Source organism: Acinonyx jubatus, chromosome A2 (assembly GCF_027475565.1).
Source record: "Acinonyx jubatus isolate Ajub_Pintada_27869175 chromosome A2, VMU_Ajub_asm_v1.0, whole genome shotgun sequence".
In the NCBI taxonomy this organism is placed as follows: domain Eukaryota; kingdom Metazoa; phylum Chordata; class Mammalia; order Carnivora; family Felidae; genus Acinonyx; species Acinonyx jubatus.
The window spans coordinates 92,543,887-92,562,308 of record NC_069383.1 but is presented as its reverse complement, the minus strand read 5'-3'; the positions used below and the strand labels follow the sequence as shown (position 1 = coordinate 92,562,308).

The 18,422-nt window shown below is 44.7% G+C and overlaps 1 protein-coding gene across 3 annotated transcripts in view; it reads left to right on the top strand.

Annotated features, from left to right (window-relative positions):
• The window catches only part of VPS41 (VPS41 subunit of HOPS complex), a 183,462-nt gene that overhangs the window by 106,875 nt on the left and 58,165 nt on the right, over window positions 1-18,422 (top strand). For all 3 annotated transcript variants that reach the window (XM_053218649.1, XM_015071615.3, XM_015071625.3), the window contains 2 exons: window positions 399-545; window positions 8,088-8,154. In XM_053218649.1, coding sequence (XP_053074624.1) covers window positions 399-545; window positions 8,088-8,154 — 214 coding nt within the window. The remainder of the gene's footprint in view (window positions 1-398; window positions 546-8,087; window positions 8,155-18,422) is intronic.

Below are 18,422 nucleotides of genomic sequence, written 5' to 3'. Positions count from 1 at the left end.
TTTCAGATTCAAAGCTTTTCTGAAAAAAAAAAAAAAAACAAAAAAAAACAACGTCCATTTTTGTAGCAGAACAACACAATTAGAAATGTTACTTGTCTGTCATCTTGGAAATGTGGTGCTTGATATCTGTGTGTCTCACCCTTGTGTTGTGTTTGAGCCACTGAAGCCATCTGCTAATAGAATCTCTTCTGTCCAGAAAGAAGGGGAGAGGTTTTCTTTTGTTGTGGGCTCTCGTGGGGTTTGCGTGGATGAGGAGCGTGGCTCCCAGCAGTGCTCAATAAACACTGTCAATATTTTGCGGTGCCAGTTACGGGCGGCGTGTGGCAGGGGCTTTATTAAATTTTCCTTTCCTTTCCTTCTCCCAAGTGGAGGATGCCTAACGCTGTTGTATTTTCCAGGGTGTGAAGATTTTTGACGTCACCTCAAAGCAGAGAATCACCAACGTGCCCCGGGATGACATAAGTCTTCGCCCGGATATGTATCCCTGTAGCCTCTGTTGGAAGGACAGCGTGACGCTGATTATCGGCTGGGGGACTTCAGTCAAGGTGGTTTTGCTTGCCTTTCTAATAAGTCTATGTTGTTACAGATCCGCTGAGGGTGGTCCAAAGGAACAGGAGTTCTTTTTTTATTTAAAAAAAAAAAAAAATTTTTTTTTTTTTAAATGTTTATTTATTTTTGAAGGAGAGAGACAGAGCGTGAGCCGGGGAGGGGCAGAGAGAGAGGGAGACACAGAATCCAAAGCAGGCCCCAGGCTCCAAGCCGTCAGCACAGAGCCTGATGGCAGGGCTTGAACCCACGAACCGTGAAATCATAACCTGATCCGAACTTGGACACTTAACCAACTGAGCCACCCAGGTGCCCAAGGAATAGGAGTTCTTGAATTTCTTCCCACAGCCAAAATGTTTCCCCCTGTTTGTTATTGTCCTGTGATATTCATTTAACGCTCAATTCTCTTCATATGTGTAAGTTTGGAGATACATTCCGTCTTTTCCATGCTCTGCAAAACAGATGGGGAGCATTGTTCGTAATGGTGCCTTCATTTATGATCTTTAGATTTTCCATTGCCCAGTTGGCCTTAGCTCTTTATGGAACATGTGGTCGGTTTCAGTGGTTTCTGGATTTTCCATTCTTTTGTGTTTTTTCCATTTCCCTTAGCTTCTCCTCTTAGTTAGAGTTAATGGTGGAAAAAGAATGTTACATCTAAATCATCCTGCTTGCTTGGTCCTAGCTGGATGGAGCAGAGGCCCAGACTTCTTACTCGTAAGATTTGGGCCCATTTGGTGGAACACAAGTAAGTGTCTGCCCTTACTGTGCCTGGGTGACAGAGACACAGGCAGTCTTACAAAAGCGGGCCCAGAGCTCACTCACATTTAGTTTTTACATACCAGTGTTTGTCTTGTATTAGATAGTTCAGAACCCAAAGTCGTTGGCTTCCCTTTAAAAACTTATAGCTTAATCTAAACAAAATAAACTGAAAATTAACCAAGGTAAAAATAGTACGAGAAAGCATCCCAGCAGCAGTCTGGTGGCAGAGCTCAGGCTTTAGAGCCAGACAGATGTGAGATCGGTTCCACCTTCTCCACGCACTTCCTGCGTGAGCCGCAGCCTGACTCTCCTCATCCATAAATGGGAGTGCTGACTGTGCTCCGGTCCTGAGTTTGGGGGAGGATTAAATGAGGTAATATGTACAAGGAGCTTAGCATAACATCTGACATACTGTAAGTGCTGCATAAGTGTCAGTTGTCATTATTGTGCCAGAAAATTCTAGAAGAGTCACGAAAGAGACATGTTTGTTTATTTATTTATTTTTTAAAGTTTATTTTTATTTTTGAGACAGAGAGAGACAGAGTATGAACGGGGGAGGGCCAGAGAGAGAGGGAGACACAGAATCTGAAACAGGCTCCAGGCTCTGAGCCATCAGCCCAGAGCCCGACGCGGGGCTCGAACTCATGGACCGCGAGATCGTGACTAGCTGAAGTTGGCCGCTTAACCGACTGAGCCACCCAGGCGCCCCTAATGTTTATTTTAAATGTACCTTTCTCTGGGGCACCTGGGTGGCTCAGTCAGGGAAGCATCCAACCCTTGATTTTGGCTTGGGTCACGGTCTCATGGTTTGTGAGATTAAGCCCTGCTCTGGGCTCCACACTGAGCCCAGCCTGGAGCCTGCTTGGGATCCTCTCTCCCTCTCTCTCTGCCCCTGCTCGCACACACATGTGCACGTCCTCTCACTCTCTCAGAAACAAAGAATGTACTCTTCTCTGGAAAAGGAAAGCACAAAAATTGTTAACTCGGTGCTTCTTACTGTGAAAACAGTCATTGTTAACTTGAGGTAAAGTCCTCCTGGCCCTTATGTCGGTGTGATTCAAGTCCTCCTTTCTTTCTTAATTGTTTCCATGTATGAAGCGAACTTAGCCTGATTCACATTTAGGATAGCAGCAGAGAAATTGTGTGCAGTAGTCCAGGATAAAAGAAGTAAAAAGTGATTTTCTAGTCTTCCCGCATAGTGTGGTTACTCATCCAGTAAGCTTCTGTTCAGGATATTTTTAAAATGCCTTAAATGGACCAAGTGGCTTTTTGTTGTTGCTTAAAGTTGTGATTTTCTTTTGGTGAGAGACCAGGCAAATGAGCTTGTAGAGACACGTGAGAAGTTTACCGATTGCTACCAGCAATGCTTTCTTCCTTAAGCTGAATGGTGGCCCACAAAGGTAGCATGTCCTAATCCTGCAACCCATAAATGTTTCTCTGTATGGCACGAAATATGACTAATTAAGGATCTTGAGATGGGAAGATTATTTGCATTATCTGGGTTGACCCTAAGTGCAGTCACAGGTATTTGCTTTTTTAATTAAAAAAAAATTTTTTTTAAATGTTTATTTTTGAGAGAGAAAGAGAGAGAGAGAGAGAGACAGAACACAAGTGGGGGAGGGGCAGAGAGAGAAGGAGACACAGAATGTGAAACAGGCTCCAGGCTCTGAGCTGGCAGCACAGAGCCCAAGGTGGGGCCTGTACCCATGAACCGCAAGATCATGATCTGAGCCGAAGTCAGATGCTTAACCAGATGAGCCACCCAAGTGCCCCAGTCACAGGTATTCTTAAAGACGGAGCGCCACCACAGAAAGAGGGAAGGCAGTGTGAGTGGGGAGGGACACGCGCAGCCACCAGAAGCCGGAGGAGGCATGTGGCAGATAGATTCTCCTCTAGAGCCTCTGCGGGGGGTGCGGCCCTGCAGACGCCTTGCTTTTGGCCCAGTGAAACTGGTTTTAGACTTCCGGCCTTCAGAAGTTTGAAAGGAAACATTTCTGTGATTTCTAACCGCTAAGTTTGTCCGGTAGAGTAGCCTTGGGAACGGGCACACTCTGGCCACACCCAAATGAGGATCCAACGTCATTTTTCCCATCAAGTGTTTCATATTATCGGATATTCCTCTTAGTAACATTTTGGGCGGTTCTTCTCAGCCGAGAATCCCACTGCATTCCGCTGAGGGAAGACAAGACAGGACATAGCCTATACTCCCAGAGAACAGTTTTGTTGGGGAGAGACAAGCACACGGCATAGCAGGGCCTGCAGTTAGTGCCAACCATTCATTCCTTCATTCGCGCAGCAAATACTTACCGAGTTCCTGCGATGTGCCAGGTGGTATTCTGGTGCTGCAAATATGTAAACAGATGGATTCTCTCCTGGGCAGCTTTTCATTCTAGTGAGGGAAGCCATCTTCAAGTGGCAAGTGAACACAGCATGCAGATGGCGGTAAGATACCGAGGGGAGTAGTTAGACAGGGAAATGGGGGGAGGGGTTGGGGGTGTGTGCCACGTAACATAGAGCGGTCCAGGGAAGACCTCTGGCATAATGAACGTGCCCTTTGTCAGAGATCTGGAGGGAGGAGGCCATGCAGCCGTGGGAGGGGGGTGTCGGCAGGGGCAGCACCCTTGAGGAAGAGTGTGACTGGCGTATCTTTGTGGAAAATAAAGCCGCCATCGCCAGAGTGGATGGAGCAGGTGTGGAGGAGAGGGGAAGAGATGGGAGGGAGGGGGGTGCATGGTGAAGGGGCAGATCGTGTTGGGCCTCACAGGCCTTTGTGCAGTCTTTGGCTTTTAATTTGAGGCGGGAAGCCAACACAGGGGTTTTGAGCCATGGAGTTAGTTAAATGATCCAACTTGGATTTTGAAAGGGTCACTCTGCCACATGGAGCCAGGAGGCAAAGGGGCAGTGAAGAGGGGAGGTGGGGCGGGGGGCTCCTGAGGAGCCTCGGTGGAAGTTACGGTGTCTTGGGTCAGCCTCATGGAGCCGGTGGGGAGGGAGTGGATTCTGGATGTATTTTGAGCACAGACTCTATACTATTAGTGGTTCCGTGTGGGAAGTAAGAAAAAGCCAGAGCTCAGCGGTGACCCTTTTAAGCTGGGAAACTGGGAGATAAAGCTCCCTTTTACTGACCTGGGAAAGGCTGCCCGTGGAACACGCTTAGCGGGGAAGGCAGGAGTAGATTTTGTGTGTCCACTTGAGACGCCTGTTAGACACGCAAGTGGACAAGGCAGTTGGATGAAGCAAATTAGCGTCCGTGGGTGAGAACCTACCTGTCAGTGTAAAGGCTCTTGAGGTTATTGATTTGCTCTTATGCAGGACATGAGCTTAGCACTCAGTCCTCGCCCACGTGAGGCAGGTGCCGGGCTGGAGCTCAGGACACACACGTCTGAGGAGGGAAGAGGGGAGCCCAGCCTCCAGTACCGCCCTGTGTCCTCGTCTTCAGAGGGGCGGTAGCATGGCCAGAGAAACAGTCCGGCCTTGGCGTGAGTTCACTTTTTCCGAGAAGCTTTCCTCTGGTCGGTAGATGCCCCTGCTCTGTATTTCTGTACTTTTCCCTTCCCGCTTGAGTAAAATCCCTGATTTGTCTTCCCCTACTGCACCATAATCTTCCTAAGACAAAAAGCTATGTCTGTTTCTCAGAAGTCTTTTTTTTTTAATTTTAAAAAAAAGATTCTTTTCTTTATTTTGAGCAGGGGAAGGGCAAGAGAGAGGCAGAGAAAGAATCCCAAGCAGGCTTCGTGTGGAAAGCGCAGAGCCCAATGCAGGGCTCGATCCCAGAAACTGTAAGTTCATGACCTGTGCTAAAATTGAGAGTCAGTCACTTAACTGACTGAGCCACCCAGGCGCCCCTCTCAAAACTCTTGTCATTTTTTTGTTTTGTTTTGTTTTTAAGTTTGTTTCAAACTTAGAGAAAGCTTGAGTGGGGTAGGGGCAGAGAGAGAGGGAGAGAGTATTCCAAGCAGGCTCCACACTGTTAGCACAGAGCCCGACGTGGGGCTCTAACTCACGAACTGTGAGATCAAGAGTTAGGCGCGTAACCGACTGAGCCACCCAGGCGCCCCTCTCAAAACTCTTAACTTAGGACTGGTGCCCTCTAGTTGCTCAAAGTGTTAGGTAGTATTATTTATGGGTTACTTTCTATGATTCTACCCCACACCATTTGAGATACTACTCATGTTCTTTTATCAGCACATTAAAAATCAGCACAGCGTCTGTTTGGCACTGTGGGGCATGCCTGCTAGATAATCGGGTAGATTCCCTTGTAAGTGTGGACGGAAGAATAGCTAATGTGTCCGACCAAAAGTCTAACAAAAGGAGGGGGAAATTAGGGAAGACTGGGGAAGTGGGCAGGGCATTGTCTGAGATGGACAGGCAACAGAAAGCAATCAAGGGAGAATATTTCCAGTCACTTCCAAGCAAATGCTTCTGCCTCCACAGCCTTGGGCCGGATCGAGTCCTGCCTTGGAGCGAGGACTGTCGTGTGGTCACTGCATCGCTGCACAGCAGCTTAGACATGTGTGCATAACATACGAAACCTTCTACTAGTTCACATCCCCCTTGATCTGTCAGTTTTACTTCTAGGAATTTATCCTGTAGAAACAAAAATCCAAAAGTTTTATATCCAAGTATGTGGATTGTATCATGCTGTTGCTTGCCTTTGGGTTACATAGAAGCGAAAACCAAATGTCTAAGAGGGGATCGAGTAGGAAAATTCCAGTACACTCATACAGTGAAATACTATAAAGAATTGTGGAAGAATATGCAAATAATATATCAAATTGTTAGGTTAATAAAAGTAGTTTCCAAAAAAAAAAAAAAAAAAAAAGATTGTTAATGTGTTCACTTTGTATCAGAACAATGAATAATATTTGTTTTTTCTCTTTGGGTTTTTTTATATTTTAGAATTTTCTATTTTGTCACTAAACTTAGGGTAACGGTATTTCTTGTGTTCTTTTATAGCTATCTGAAGAGAAAGGAAAAAACTGATGAAAGTTGTGTATAGTCAGCATTTAACTTTAGGCTGTCTTACCTTGATAGCAGAACTTATGTAAATTTTTGTTGTCATATTACAAAATAGAATATATTCATTTCAGAAAATACAGCAAAAGGGCGCCTGGGTGGCTCAGTCGGTTAGGCATCCAACTCGTTGATTTCGGCTCACGTCATGATCTCCCAGTTCGTGGGTTCAAGCCCCACGTCGGGCTTTGCACTGTTAGCTTGGGATTCTCTCTCTCCCTGTCTCCTGCCCCTCACCCCACTGCCTTTCGCTTGCTCACTTGCTCTCTCTCTCAAAAATAAATAAACTTAAAAAAAAAAAAAAAAACTGCTACACACGCATGTATATATCCAAACTGTATACATAGATTTGATTTTTTAATGTTTTTTTTAAGTTTGTTTATTTTGAGAGAGAAACTGCGAGTGGGCGAGGGGCCGAGAGAGAGGGTGAGAGAATCCCACGCAGGCTCCATTCTGTCAGCTCGGAGCCCAACACGGGGCTTGAACTCACGAACTGTGAGATCATGACCTGAGCTGAAATCTAGAGTCACATGCTTAACCGACTGAACCACCCAAGTGCCCCTACGTGTAACTTAAAATAGAGGTTGGCAGGGGCGCCTGGGTGGCTCAGTCGGTTGAGCGTCCGACTTCGGCTCAGGTCATGATCTCACGGTTCGTGGGTTCGAGCCCTGCGTCGGGCTCTGTGCCGACAGCTCAGAGCCTGGAGCCCAATTCTGATTCTGTGTCTCCCACTCTGTCTGCCCCTTCCCCACTCATGCTCTGTCTCTCTCTGTCTCAGAAATAAATAAACATTAAAAAAAATTTTTTTTAAATAAATAAAAAATAAAATAGAGGTTGGCAGACTTTTTCTGTAGGGGGTAGAAGGTGCTTTAGGTTTTGTGGGCTCCATACTGTTTCTGCTGAATATTTTTCTCCTCCTGCCTTCCTTCCTTCCTTCCTTTCTAGCCTTTCAAAATGTGAGAACTATTCTTAACTTACAGATCATAAAAAGACAAGTCAAAGACAGGCTGTAGTTTGCCAACTCTGATTTAAAGTACGTAATACATTGATTTTAAAACACCTGAGAGGAAAGATAAAAAATAAAAAGCCACTCGAGAGAAGAAGAGCATGATGCCACTTATACAAAGTATAATTTAGCAACAGTGAAATAAATGACTAATATATAATCAGAAACACAGCCCTAACGCGAATGCTTCCCAGATTTGCTGTTGGGCAGAACTTTATTTGGACGATGGTAGAACTAGTCCCTGGGGCGTCTGGGTGATCCAGTCGGTCAAGTGTCTGACTTCGACTCAGGTCACGATCCCACGGTTTGTGAGTTCAGGCCCTGCGTCGGGCTCTGTGCTGACAGCTCAGAGCCTGGAGCCTGCTTCAGATTCTGTGTCTCCCTCTCTCTCTCTGCCCCTCCCCCGCTCACACTCTTGTCTGTCTCTCTCTCTCAAAAATAAACGTTAAAAAAAAAAATTAAAAAAAAAAAAAAAGTAGTCCCTAAGTAGAGTTGCTGAGAATGGGTCATTGGAAACGTTTTAAAACGATATTACAGTTTCTCTTCTTTCATTGCCCTCGAATAAGACTTTACTGAAGAATAATGTTGTAGAACCTAAGGAATGGTTGCTATACGTCATTGAAATTAATTTTATCAGTGAAGTCGATTGTGTGCGTTCCATCTCCGTGCTACACGGCCAGTTTAACGAAAGTGTCCTATAGTGAATGACATGCTATGTCTTTTCCATGCAATGAATGAAAGAACCTGTGAATTTCTTTTCTAGATCTGCTCAGTGAAGGAGCGGCATGCCAGCGAAATGAGGGACTTACCGAGTCGCTATGTTGAAATAGGTATGCCTTCCGCGAGTATAACATGTCAAAAGAGAGTCCATTTTAGTAAAGGGAAACCTAAAATCGTGTTCGCCTTTGGGGCTCGTCCCTTGGCACCTTAGTGAGGTAGGTGGAGAGGCTTTTAAGTTTTGAAACTTTGCTATAGTATTTTTTTTTTCTGTCTGTATTTCTACTTTTTAGATGGTACTTATGTAGTTGGCTTTGAAGTTGAATAACCATGGGTTCAGGTTCTGGTTCTGTTGTTTCCCACCTGGACTTTGGACAGATCCCTACATGCCTCTGCATTCTCATCTATAAAATGTGAGAAAGAACCCCTGCCCCACGGGTGTCGTTGAGAATTCAGAAAGAATTCACGCACGCGCAGCCCATAGCATGGTCCTGACACCTGGTCCTGCCCACGATGTACCCTCAGAATACTCCCCTTCATCATCACCTGACTGGACCGGGCTGCTGTGATCTTTTCTCTGGATCGCTGCCACAGCCTCCTGACTGGTTTTTCTCCTGCCACCGTGAATTGCGGGGATCTAGCCTCCCCACCGCAGTCAGCATACAAAGCAGATCGTGTCACCACCCTTCAGCCCATTCCCATGTTTGTGGCACAGAGAGGAGACGCGTGGGATTTGTGTTGGCCCTCACCCGCGCCTCCAGCTTTAGCTCACAGCAAGTTTCTCTAACGTCTCTGCACCGCGGCCACACTGGCCACCTTTCACCCATCCATGCTCCTTCTTCAGGTCTCTCTAGAAAGCTCTTCTTGCCTGTTTGCGCTTCCTTGACCCTTAATCATTCTTCAGCTCAAGGATTGCTTGAGAAAGCCCGCTGCACCTTGCTAACTGGGTGAGCCCCTCTCCTTTCTCACGCCTGTTTCACTTGCAGTGATTGTGCGATTGTTCAGCGCGGGTCTGTCTATTCCAGCAGACTGTAACCTCCCTGAGGGCTCGCACTGCATCTGCTTTGGCTCAGTGTTTGTGTCTCAGGGGCCCGGCACAGTGCAGGTACTAAGTAATGCCGCGTACTGAACGAATCGGCGACTCAGGGACAGCTATTCAGGAGAAGTATGCCGAGAATGACACAGTACTATGTCCGCATCTTGGTTTTAGAACTCAGTGTAAAAGTTATTTGGACACAAGGGATAAAAATAGAGTGACTTTTGCCGATTGAATAGATACAGTGAGAGCTGTTTGGGATTATTCAGAACCAAGCAGAAGGAGACCAAGTTATGTGGCGAAGCTGTTTTGCCATCTTAGAAATCAGCTGAAGGGCTCATTTCCCTATTTGGATGGGAGGCGGGGAATATCAGTTTGAGTGGTTCTTACAACAAGGTGAAGCTGAGACAAATAATCTGCACACGACTGTATTTCTGGAAACAGAAAGGTGTGTGGTACCTCCATGGCTAACATAGTCCTAGCTTTTAAATCTGGGGTGTTTTGTACTTGAAGACAGGAGTGGGTTGGGTGACAGGGTTTCAATAACTTTCTGCCTTAGACGGAGAAATAAATCCACAGTTCGGATTGCGCAGAGGATGGACAATAAGCATGTGTAGAATATGATGGTACCAAGAAAAGCCAAGGAACGAGGAGCTAGAGAAAACTGAAAACTACAAGGTCAGGGTCATTATTTCTGTGTCTCCATCTTCTTTCCTGCTTCCCAGCCAAAACCTCTGAACATCTCGATGCATAGTGTCCTGAGAGAGAAGTAGTCAATGTTTTAAATACAGATGAGTGGCGGGGGATGGGGGTTGGGGTAGCGAAAACCATGGGAGTTTTTAAGGATGGAGGAATTGCCAGGAAGACACAAAAGCGTAGCAAATGTCTTCTCTCCTTAGCTGGTGTTGATCACTCACACGAGCGGTGCGGGTCAGTCCCCCGTGTGGTTCACCTCACCGTCATGGCAGCCCCCTGTGGGGCAACTGGTCTGCTCCTCAGTCTTGTTCACAAAGACAGTTGGGGCTCAGGGATGTAGCTATCTTGTCTAAGATCTTACTACAGTGGTGTTAGACATGGACAGACTCTAGGGGCGCCTGGGTGGCTCAGTCGGTTAAGCACCCGACTTCAGCTCAGGGCGTGGTCTCATGGCTTGTGGGTTCGAGCCCCACGTCGGGCTCTGTGCCGACAGCTCAGAGCCTGGAGCCTGCTTCGGATTCTGTTTCTCTCTCTGTCTGCCCCTCCCTGCTCATGCTCTGTCTCTATCTCTCAAAACTAAACATTAAAAAAATTTTAAAAAAAGAAATGGACAGACTCTGGCTGCACAGCCACCGGCAGCTTCCAGGAAGGCAAGGCGGTTTGCCGAATTCCTGTGTGATCTTGGTGAGCCTTCCTGAGCCAAGCTTTCCGTACCTGTAAAGTGGAGCTGATAGTACCTACCTTCGCAGGCGGTTGTGAGAATTAGACATTAAGTAATGTCTTGATCTCGGTGCTTGGCATACAGTAGGCGCTCACTGAATCATGGTGGTGATTATCACTGTGCAGACTTCCATCCCAGCTCTGTGACTGCTAATGGCTGGCCCAGTGGTGGCCCCGGAGCCCTGGGATCATGTTATTAAAGTATAGTTCATCTGGACTACAATTTATGTGCAATAGACCGTGTGTGGGTGCTGGCAATATCACATTACTGACGTTTTACTACTGTGGTTAGTGGTTAAGTACCATTTTTTCCCCTCTTGAGAGCAAACCTTTAAGAATATAAACCATTTCCACAGCAGGAGGCAAAGTGGTTGAGATAAGAGTCCTTGACGAGGATAAAGGAAAAGAGAAATATTAGGAGGAGGTCTGGATTACAATTTGCTTTAGCCCTGAACAGTGTGAGCCACACTGTTCTTTAGTAAATGAGGTGAAAATGGCATTGAGGTTAAAGAACTATCGGTGCTGTACATTTCTTAGAAGCCAAATGTTTGTAGCTCTTCCCTATAAATCAGAATCTCAAGAACAACACAAAAAAGGTTTTGCTCTTTAAAAGGATATTAATTTATTCTTATAAATGAAAATGAATGGCGATAATGAATATGAGGCTTACTGGGCAATCTACATAAGGCTTTTTGGATGTCATTTCTTTTTCCAAAGTACATTGTGGGTTTTTTTTTTTTTAAGTTTTTATTTATTTTTGAGAGAGACAGAAACAGCATGAACAGGAGAGGGGCAGAGAGAGAGAGAGAATAGAGAGAGAGAGAGAGAGAGAGAGAGAGAGAGAGAGAGAATATCCCAAGCAGGCTCCATGCTATCAGCACAGAGCCCAGTGCAGGGCTCGAACTCACGAAACCGTGAGATGATGAACTGAGCTGAAACCAAGAGTCAGATTCTTAACCAACTGAGCCACCCAGGCGCCACCAAATTACATTGTTAAAAGTAGGTTCTGGTCTAAGCCTGCCATAATTATTTGAACTTGGATCTCTTGCACTATCACGGGACTCCCTTGCCCTGTGGCACTGTTCACCAAAGTCTTCCGTGGTCTTCCAGGAATGGCAGTTGGAGAGCTCTTGAGAAATGAAGCCTGTATTTGTGGGTCATTTTCTAGGTGTCCTGCCAGAACAAATGGCTTACATGTGAGGAATTCACGATTGACTTCCTAGTCTTGATTTCCTATGGAAGCTTATTTCAAAAAACAAAAACAAAACCAAAATGAATCAAAGGAAATATTATATGGGAATCTATGTAAAATGATAGAAGCTAGGAAGAAAGGGAGGAGAAAAGGGATGTCTTTTCACTTTAATTAAGCAGTGGCCGTATCTTCAGTGATTGTACACCGTGGCTCTTTGAATTTAGCACATTGTTCTATTTTTAGCCTCTTGATTGATTGGGAAAACAGTGACCTGGAAATGAAAGATCTGCGTGCTGGTGGAGACAAGCGTGAGATAATAGTCTTGGCTAGATCTAAGTATGTCTTCCCATCCACCTGTTACTATGCTGACCCAGATATGCGGGTTCCACGTGAGTGACGTGGTTCATCTCCCTGGCTGAGTCTCAGCAGGAATCGGGACGGTTCTGGTATCATTCAGAGTGTTTTCGCTCAAGGATCTTTATTTGGTGTTCTGTTATAAATTCAGTTCGACTCCCTTATAATCTCGTAATTCTTCTTTCTGCATTAAATTTTTTCCCTGACATCTTATCATGAGAAAAATTAAAACATACCAACAAGCGAAGAATTCTCACAAAACGAGCACCCATGTGAGCGCTCCTGGGTTCTGCAGTTAAGATTGTACTGTATTTGCATGTCTGGTCCTCTGTCCATTCCTCTTCAAAGTCAGGACTCTTTCCCTCTCAGTGCTGGGAACTCAAACGTTTGTTGTTGGGTGTGGCATTGGTAACTTTTCTCCGTAGCAAGTATCAGTAAGAAGTCTGAAACACTTGATGTAGCAAATATATTTTGTTCATGTTATAAAAACAACCACCAGGCACATGCCACGTAGATAGAATTACATTTAACCTTCACAGCCAGATGAACAGGGCTGTTAGCCCACTTCATAGGTGAAGAGACTGAGGTTCGGAGGGGTCAGGTAACCTGCTCAGGATCATTACATTCATAAGCAAAGAAGACAACGTTTGAACTCGGGATATGCCGAGTTTCAAAGCTGTTGCTCATCGCCCCTGTGCCATACACTCTCACATGCATTCCCTCTAGCTCACGCCGGCCCTCAGCTGCAGCCAGAGGAGCTGACAAGAATGATGGAGGCTTGCCGTGGGCGTTCAGATAAAAACCATAGGGTAGAAAGTCTATAGAATCCAAACACCCCTTTCAATATGCCAGTGATATTACCCGTTCTTCAAATGCCAGATGAAATTCTGTGGATTTTTTTTGTCTTTATTTTGGTTCGGCCAAGTATCCCGTTCAGAGAAGTAGTTATTTTAGTTCCCCTTGTTTTATTCTGGGACTGATAGCCCTTCACTGTTCGTCTTCCAAATTGTTAGAGAACATCTAGAATATAGGTGCTTAAAGGGAACCAAATCCGGATTTGTGATGTGGTGCTTTCAAACATTTGAAGAAGAAAAGCTTTTGTTTGCTCTTTTTTTATTGTTTGACTTCAGTTTAGTTGACGCATCAAGGTAGTTTCGGAGCGGGGGAGGGGGGGTTGGTCTCTAAAATTATTTCTGTTTTTCAGTTTAATTGTGGTAAAGCTTAAGGTAAGATCTACCCTCTTAATGTTTTTTTAAATGTTTACTTGAGAGAGAGAGAGAGGGAGTAGGGGAGGGGAGGGGAGGGGCAGAGAGAGAGGGAGACACAGGATCTGAAGCAGCCTCCAGGCTCCAGGCTCCAAGCTGTCAGCGCAGAACCTGATACGGGGCTTGAACCCACGAACCATGAGATCATGACCTGAGCTGGAAGTCGGACACTTAACTGACTGAGCCACCCAGGCGCCCCTGCCCTCTTAAATTTTTAAGTGTACAATACACTGTTGACTGTGTGTACAATGTTGAACAGGAGATCACTAGAGCTCACTCATGTTGTTAACTGAGACTTTAGGCCCATTGATTAGCAATTTCGCACTTTCCCCCTCCCGCCCTTGGCAACCACCATTCCACTCCTTGATTCTATGGGTTTGACTCCTGTAAATACATCCTAGAAATGGAATCGTGGTATTTGTCTTCCTGTGACTGACTTGTTTCACTTAGCATAGTGTCCTCAGGGTTCATCCGTATTATTACAGAATTGTCCTCCTTTGTCCTCCTTTCTTGAAGAATTGTCCTCCTTTCTAAAGGCTGAATAATATTCCATTGTCTGTCAATATACCACATTTTACTTATCCATTCCTCTGTTGATGGACATTTAGGTTGTTTCTACGTCCTGCCTATTGTGAATAGTGCCGCCACAGCGACTGTGGGAACGCTAATGTCTCTTTAAGATACTGATTTTAATTATTTTGGCTAAATACCCAGAAGTGGGATTGCTGGATCATACGGTAGTTCCATTTTTCATTTTTCGTGGAACCTCCATGCTGTTTGGCATGGCGCTGGGGCCACTCTGCTCTCTCCCCAGCAGCGTACAAGGTTTCAGTTTCTCCACGTCCTCACCAACATTTGTCTTGTCTTTTCTGACAATAGCCTATTTACAACTGAAAGTGTAACTTCTTGGTTTGACCCTTTTGATCCAGCAGGTCCTTGACCATTATGACCTTTTCCGCAGCGCAAGCAGCGTGTTGTGAGCCGCTCCCTAAATCACTCCTCATCCGTGCTGCTTCCTGAGTGCCAAAGTTGAGATGAGATTATCACAGGAACTGAGCTCTGTCATTTAGCACAGTGGTGTGGCAAATATTGATTAGAAAATATGCAATTAAATTGCGGACTACACTTGCTTTAAATGGCTTTTGTCTTATGTGTACTATTGGCTCCTGGCTTGAATGTTTTTGTTATTTTGTCCATTAGTCATCCCCTTCTATTTTATGCCTGTGTATGAGGTCTTCTCCCTGGTTTGCTGATGTGAAACATGGTAAAGTCGCTTTTACTTTCATGCATCTGCTTCACAGCACAGCCCTGAAGATGTTGGAATGTTGTAATATCCAAATGCGTTTTCTTAAATCAGTGGTCAGCCTGACAGAGTGTCCAAACTTACTGGAGAGTCATTATGAAATACTAATACTAGCGACTGAGGGGTCACATTCTCTTGGGAGGAAGGCACTATCACAAAGGGACCTCGATGCTTTTTTCATAAGTGAATGCAAGACAATGAAAGATAATTGTTCCTGTTTGGAAATTGCTTGAGAAACTCCTGTTTGTTTGCTTTTTAAGACTGAGAGGCCAAAATCTATAGCATATGATTTTATTTAGCTCCAGTAACAAATCCTCTGGGTCACATCTGCTGGGGATTTTGAAAGCAACAAAGTGAAAACAAGGGCCTAGAACAAAGAAGCAGTGCAGATTGTCTGTGCTGAGTGCTTTTTGCGCTTTGTAGCACAGCAAATTCAAGGGAGGGGCCAGGCACCCCAGCCGCTGGCCACGGAACCACCAGAGGGCTGTCAAAGCCTTAACTTGCATTTCTGCCAACTAACTGTAGCACACTTTTAACCTGAGTATCTTTGTTCTGATGTATGCTTTCTAGTGTGACTTCTATCTGGGAAAAGGAAGCCTTTCAGATTCCTGCTTGAGTTACCTTCTACTTAACTTGAGTTAAGAGGTTACCTTCTACCTAACCTCTCCGAGCTTTAGTGTCCAGTCCCCCCACCCCCGTCCCAAAATCAGTACAGGGTGGTTATGGTAAAAAGAAATCATGTCTGTACAATATTCTGCATCCTGCCCCTCCGCATAGGGAATGTTCATTAAACGGGAGCTGTTCATAACACTACAATTATATTCAGTTACTCAGAGAAAAGAGAGAAAAACAGCATTTCTTTTAACAGTCAGACTAAAATACTTTTGTCCACAAAGTCATTTGAAATAGGGATGCCTGGATGGCTCAGTAGGTTAAGCATGTGACTCGATTTCGGCTCAGGTCATGATCTCACAGTTGGTGAGTTTCAGCCCCACGTTGGGCTCTGCTCTGATAGCACGGAGCCTGCTTGGGATTCTCTCTCTCTCTCCCTCTCTCTCTGTTCGTCCCCTGCTTGTGCTCTCTCTCTCTCAAAATAAGTAAATAAACTAAAAAAAAAAGTCAATTGAAAGAGAATTGGGGGAAAGGTATAGGTAAACATTTACCATTCTGAAGAGATTAGTATATTTCATGCCTGCATTTTTCAGTAAAATGTATCTTATAAACCTATATGATACAGATGCAAGTAATCAAGAATATTGATTTAAATATCACTTACAGGTCTGAATACATTGATAGTGAGACAATCTACTTGTGAATTATTTGAAAAATGGTGTTTGTGTTCAGACCTAAAATCTTGATTTTTATCCTTTACAATTTGATATACATTTCTAATACTTTTTTTAAATGAAAACATTTTAATGAGCACTTACTGCATTGTTTTCTTTCATGTTACAAACACCATACCTGCTCTTGAGGGGCTGATGGTCATTGCTGTTTTCACCCTTTTCCCTACCCTTCTGAAAATAAATTATCTCACTTTGTACAGTACCTTTTTTTATGTATATTTCCATTTTTGAATAGCATGCTGTATTTTATTTTATTAATTTTTTTTTTGGTTCTAGACTCAGGCTCTTTTAAGTCAGACAGGATCTTTAACATTCTGATACTTCTAAAAGAATGTCTAACCCAAATTGGTGCTCGGCGATTCTTTTTTTGAGTAGTTGATAACCAGAGATGTAAGGCGCAAGGTACAAGAAAGGTTTTGCTAATTTCTTTTTCAGTCACGCGGCAGTCATTTGGAAACTGTTAGCGGGTCTGCTGTCGAAGGTCCAGCAGTACCTGCGTATTTGTGACTCTAACCCTGACGCCATTGCCTGGCTGATGGAAAGCTCGTGTGTCACCCTGTAGCATTTTGTACTTGGAGGATTCTCAGAAGCGGCAGCATAACTCTTCAGTCTGCCCGAGTCGTCACCTGACAAGGGAACAGCTAAGTCACGCGACCAAAACCACATTGACAACATTGACCACACAAATGAGCGACAGAGTGGACCTGAGAGCCCCAGATACGAGTGAGCGGGAAGGCCCACCGATCGCCGCCAGACCCGCTGTGGGGCCCATGTCTGTGTGAGATAAAGTAGAGGGTGGAGGGGAGCCAGGGGGCATGTGGTGAATTTGAGGTCAGGAGAACTCCCGCACGGCAGACGGGTGTTCCCAGGAGAAGACCACTGGCCGTTCAGGTGCGGGGACCGCGTTGAGGAGCATGAAAGCTGAGTAGGATCGGGACTGTAGAAAGGAAAGAGAAGGGACAGTGAAAGTGGGGAGGGAACAGGGCCAGGAAGTCTCAGAAAGCAAGAGGCCGGGTTTTTAACACTAAATAAAAACAGAGCAGGAGGGAGCGCTCTGCTATGTTTGATTAGCTGTCCTAGCCCCTGCCTCTTCCTAAGAGATCAGGGACCGTGTTGTCGCCCACAGATGAGCACCAAAAGGCACCAAGGTCAAATCCCATACTCAGGCTTAAGGAAAAGTAAACAAGGAGCAGAATAACATCGTTGGCAATGAAAGCAAGAAACCAGAAAGAAACACCCAGAACAAGCGGGAAGACTTTTTTTTTTTTTTTTTTGAATTAGACATGAAAGAACAAAAAATCAATTTAAAGAAAATTTCAAATGAGATGACAGAAGTCAAGAAATATTTATAAATGAAAGGTCATTTCAGAAACGAAGATTGAACTAGAAGGAACATGGGCAAACAGAAAGACCGTGCTGTCAGAGAAATTGAAGGGGGAAAAGAGGACAATTTGAAAACATCGCAAAGCAAGAAGAAAAAGATTTAACAGTGAAATGATAAATACCAAAGACTGGCAAAGATGATTCAATTGACAGGTAAGGGTCCCTGAAGGAAAAAAAAGACAAGACAAAGGAATGGAGCAGATCCCAAACACAGTAATTCAAGAAAAATTTCCTGAAACTACGAAGAAACGAAAAGTTGAAGCTAGAAAGTCATACCCTGTGTCTCTGAAAATAGTGACCCACAAGGAGCACCATCAAGTTATGTTTGGGTAAAATGACTGGACTTTCAAGACAGACAGTCTGTCGGGCGTCTAGATCTGCGCTGCCCCGTTGTAGTGCTGGATTGAACTGTACCGCACGCAGGATTCTAACGACTTAGTATGAAAATAAGTAAATTGTCTCATTAATTTTTTTATGTTGTTCCATGTTGAAAACATTTGAGATACGTTGCAGTAAATATGTTTTAAAATTTTTACCTCTTTTTACTCTTCAGTGTGGCTACTAGAAAATTGAAAATTGCATGCGCAAGTTGTGTTTATGGCCTGCGTTAATATTCCGTTGGACGGCGCGGATCTAGAACTCCAGGCCCCCTTCTGCATCAGAGTCCCCATTCTGCATCCGTAGTACCTTCCTGGATAGAATTTTCCCGTGAATAGTCCTTTTGATATTTTCTCTCCATATGCTTAGAATCTCTCTTTTTTTGTCTTTTTCCTTGAATTCTTCTTCTAGCGTTTCAGGGAATTTTTATCTTCCAGAATAAGCCAGGGCACAGCACTGCTTCAGCCCTAACAGGCACCTCATTGCTTCATCAGTCCTACTCGAAGTGAGCACAGCGCCCCCTACAGGGCCCTGGAGCCATCCCCACACTCTGTCTTTGTCTCCCTCTAGGAATGGCATTTTTCTCTCCTCTTTCTTCCCCCTCACCAGCTTTGAACTTCTGTTTTGTTTTAGTGCTCTCTAACCAAATTTGTCTTTATTTTCTTTGTGATTTTTCTTTTTTAGATAAACCATTTAAAAGATGAGCTT